Here is a 4012-nt window from a genome sequence, read left to right on the forward strand (position 1 = left end):
CCAAGCCTAATACTTTTAATTGTGTTAGTCTGATTTATTCATGCTGTTGTTCCTGAGGGATTCTGGTTTGTAGTAGCAAACTTGCTGTCCTCCAAAGGGTTGAAGAATCTTCCATGCATGTGTCACTTAGCACTCCACTTTTGTCACCAAAGAGGAGGCAGAACTGTTACTTCAGGCACTGGTCTAGGATGCTGAACTCCTAAAAAGGAGTTTTGCTGCTGTATCTGTAAGTCTTGCAAGAAGATTGAGCTGGGTTTGTCCCAGGGTAGTAACCCTTGTCTCTCCTTGAATATTCTGCAGGGTGATCCTGGACACCATTGGAAAAGTGCAGATTCAGAATCCTACTCAAAAGGAACTTGGAACGTATGGATGCCTTGTTGTTAATGACTTTGGTTTTGATATGGAAACATCATTGCTATTACGTGCAGGTAAGACTGTGGTATCCACAGAATCAGGCATGGGGGTTCTTTTGTAGTTTGTTTTTGGTTTGTTTGTTGGTTTTTTGTTTTGTTTTTTTTTAATATATATTTTTATATATGCACCTGTCCCCACTCCAATGTGAAATAGTTTCTTTTGTTGGCAATCCATGAAACTGCCTGATATAACATGTAGTAGTAAGATAGTCTCATTGCTCTAACAGCACAGCAGCTGTGAACTGAGTTTGCTTGTATCTGTCCCACTTGTATTTTCTGACTGCTGCTTTGCAAACTGAATTCTATTCCAAACATGATGAATTTAAATACAGGATTTATATTTAAAAGTAAAATAAAGCTTTTAAAACTGATTATCCCTTTCATTTCGAAGAGATTCCTGTCATCTTGTCCTCTGTGTTAAATATTACAAATCTGGAAGCCAGCAGTCTCTCAACAGTTGTTGGAGGTGCAATAGTGGCAAGAATTGGAGCAAATATTATGGTTGAATGTCCAGTGAAAGGTAAGCAAAAATTCCACTGAAGTTTCCTGTAATGCTGGAATCAGAAGTTTACCTTACAGCTTGAAGGAAATTACCAGTGAAGGCAGAAAATCATTGATCATTAGTCATTTTTTATTAGGCATGTCACCCACACCAGTCCTATTTCTTTTCTGTCACTTTAATTTACACACATGTATGTGCTCAAACAGACTTTCCTTTAAAAGTACTTTTCTTTCCATGAAGTGGTCTGAGGCTCCACTGCAGCATTTAAAGCCCACCAGCATGAATCACTATCATGCTGCAATAGCAAGCATGGCCAGCTGACTTGCTCATCAGAGAACTTTCCTTAGCCCTATTTGAGATGCACATATGTCTAGACTGTTGTTAAAACCGAAAATGAAATCTCCAGCCAAAGCTTAATAGAACTTTAAACCTGACAGTGAAGTAAACTTACCTTTTAGAACCATCAGTCTGCAGCTGCAGTAAGGAAACAAAGAAAAGTGCTGAACCATGAGAGCATGTAGATATTTTCTAGCTCAACTTCTGTGGAGCAGCATTTGTGTTAATCAGAAGCAACATGCATTAAGCAGTTCATGGCTTCATTTCATTTTCTAGTTCTTTGTTGGAAAGGTAGATATTTTCTTTTAAATCTCATCATTACTATCTGTTAAGTTGAAATAATAAAACTTAACTCACAAGTTTAAGTCACTAAATTTACGTCATAAGATTTAATAAGCTAAGGTCAGCCTTTTGTGCCTTGTTGAAAGAGATGTATGAAAATGCTAATAACAATGAACATTGCAATTGAGTGCAAAGAGAGACTTCAGAGAAGTCAGTGTGCAGCTTGCGCTCATATTGCTGGGGGAGTGTGTGTCAGAAAGGGTGTTGATATTGAACCAGAGTAGTGACAGATATATATATGTATATGCAAATAGTTATGTGTACAATAGTGGCGCCAGGCTGACATATATTAGGACATCTGACTCTGCTATTCACTGTTGTACCAAGGCTAATTCTTTGATGAAGTAATATTTTCCAACTATAGTTTGGCAGCTCTATTGTATAACTGACCTACATCTCAAATTCAGCAGAGAGTTAATGTCACATTGTTAATATTAATATTGTTAGGATGGGTAAGCAGTTAGCAATTTAAATATAAATTAATATTTTCACATGGGACTGTAGATTTCCAAATGCTTTAGAATTGTGTATATTCGTGAGCGAAACTTTAGTTATCCTAAAACAGCAGCGTTGACTTAAAAAAATGATTTATCTAATTGCTTTATTTCCTGTCATTGCCAAGGAAGTAAGTATTACTGTTTGTTAATAAAACAGAGCTTGCATGTCTTAAAATGTCACTAAGTCTAGAAGCAGAAAAACTTACGCAATGATGTAAGCAGAGTTGTTCTGATCTCCTTTCCTTAATGGAAAGTAATAAACCACTGACTTTGGAAGATTGAACTTAATAGCCCTTTATGTGAATACATAATAGGTCTAATGTCTACTGTTTGTCTAATAGGTGGGACCAAAAATACGTCCATTTGCAGTGTAGTAGCATGAGAACTTTGTTGTGAATGCTGAGAAAACATCACGTGAATTATCAAACAAGCAAGAATTTGACTCAGCAAAAATACTAATATTTCTATGTACTCTAAAAGTTTTGTTCCCACAAACAGACAGTGTGAGTCTGACAAGACATGTCAAGCAGATAATCTGATCTATTGGACTCTTGCTAACCCACAGAATAGTTCTCTATAAGAAGAACCATCTAATGGATAATGAATATTTGCGCCATGGCACTAGCAAAATTCTTAAATTACTTTAAAATTTCTTGGCTGCAGTGATTTCTGTGTTTTTTTCTCTATAGGCTGAGTAACCTATCATACTTTTTTATAGTTGTTCACATCATAGTTTTCTCTGTGAATAAATCTGCATAATGAGTTCTACATTTTGTGTCTACCAGTGCAAGGTCTACTCAGGAATTTTCTTTCTGAAACACAGATAAAAATTATGCACATATGCAAAATGGTAAATTAATGGTTCATTTAGGAGAGAGTATCATGCCATAGAGCAGAACTTCAGCTGGAAGTAGGAGCAGCCTACTCAACAACCTGACAAAGACAGTTGTGAAAGGTAGAGAGGAGGTGATGTTGGAGGGAAAGATAAACTTCCCAGCACCAGCTGGCTAATGGCTGTATGATACATCCTTTAATTATTCAAGGTCTGAGGAAAACCAAGGATATTCCACTTAAGGGGCTCTGGGTTCATTAGGCCATGTTACACAGGACAGCTCTTGTTTGATGGTTTAATGGAAAGGATGTGAAGTTTAATATTACACACAGTGGTAGCCCACTGACTGCCTTTTTTTTTCTTTTTGCATTGTTACTGATTGGTTCTTTTTGTCCTTTTTAAAATCTTTCTTGCACACTCAAAAAATCACATTCAGATTGAAAAAAACTTTGAAACATTAAAGAGCAGTGTATCTTAACTAATAGAAGAACATTATGGAATAGATTAAGAAAAGCTAGCTACACTAAATGGTGTTGATTTCTTTGCTCTTTTTAATTTATAACAAAACTATTTTTCCACTAATTATAATAATCTCACTTTTATAGCTCCCACACGAGCATATGCTAGATGATATTCATAACATTCTGGACAGATTCATATTCCATTCTTACAGCCAAGAGCTTTTCAATCAACACACATGGTATAAATATCAATACTGATTGCTCCAAATTACTCTTGGATAACATTTATTGTATTTGCAGAAAAGATTGTCTTGTGATTATTACTAAAATAAACTAAAACTGTCAGGCTCCATTTATTGTGAAACCTTGAAAGTTCTCAGTTGAAGTAAAATAGGGGGTAAAAAAATTAAAAATATGTATAAAATGTGCGTTGTCTGCCACCTTCTGGTGAGAGTCTAGAAGGGAAATATACTGACTTGAGGTTGTTCATACCATATACGTTATATTGCATCTTTGACATGGCTTAGACACAGAGGCTTTTAAACATAGAAACTCCATCTTAATCCAAATTACACATTTCTGTGAATATAATTTGGGTCTCTAAGGATAAAATATTGATTAAAAAAATT

General features: G+C 35.6%; 1 protein-coding gene across 1 annotated transcript in view; it reads left to right on the forward strand.

Annotated features, from left to right (window-relative positions):
- Positions 1 to 965, forward strand: part of ADAMTSL3 (ADAMTS like 3) — a 158399-nt gene extending 157434 nt beyond the window's left edge. Inside the window, 2 exon segments of the mRNA XM_010175808.2 lie at positions 301 to 428; positions 805 to 965. Coding sequence (XP_010174110.1) covers positions 301 to 428; positions 805 to 965 — 289 coding nt within the window.
- Positions 966 to 4012: the final 3047 nt, after the last annotated feature.

The sequence above is a fragment of the Antrostomus carolinensis genome, unplaced genomic scaffold (genome assembly GCF_000700745.2).
Source record: "Antrostomus carolinensis isolate BGI_N321 unplaced genomic scaffold, ASM70074v2 scaffold13949, whole genome shotgun sequence".
In the NCBI taxonomy this organism is placed as follows: domain Eukaryota; kingdom Metazoa; phylum Chordata; class Aves; order Caprimulgiformes; family Caprimulgidae; genus Antrostomus; species Antrostomus carolinensis.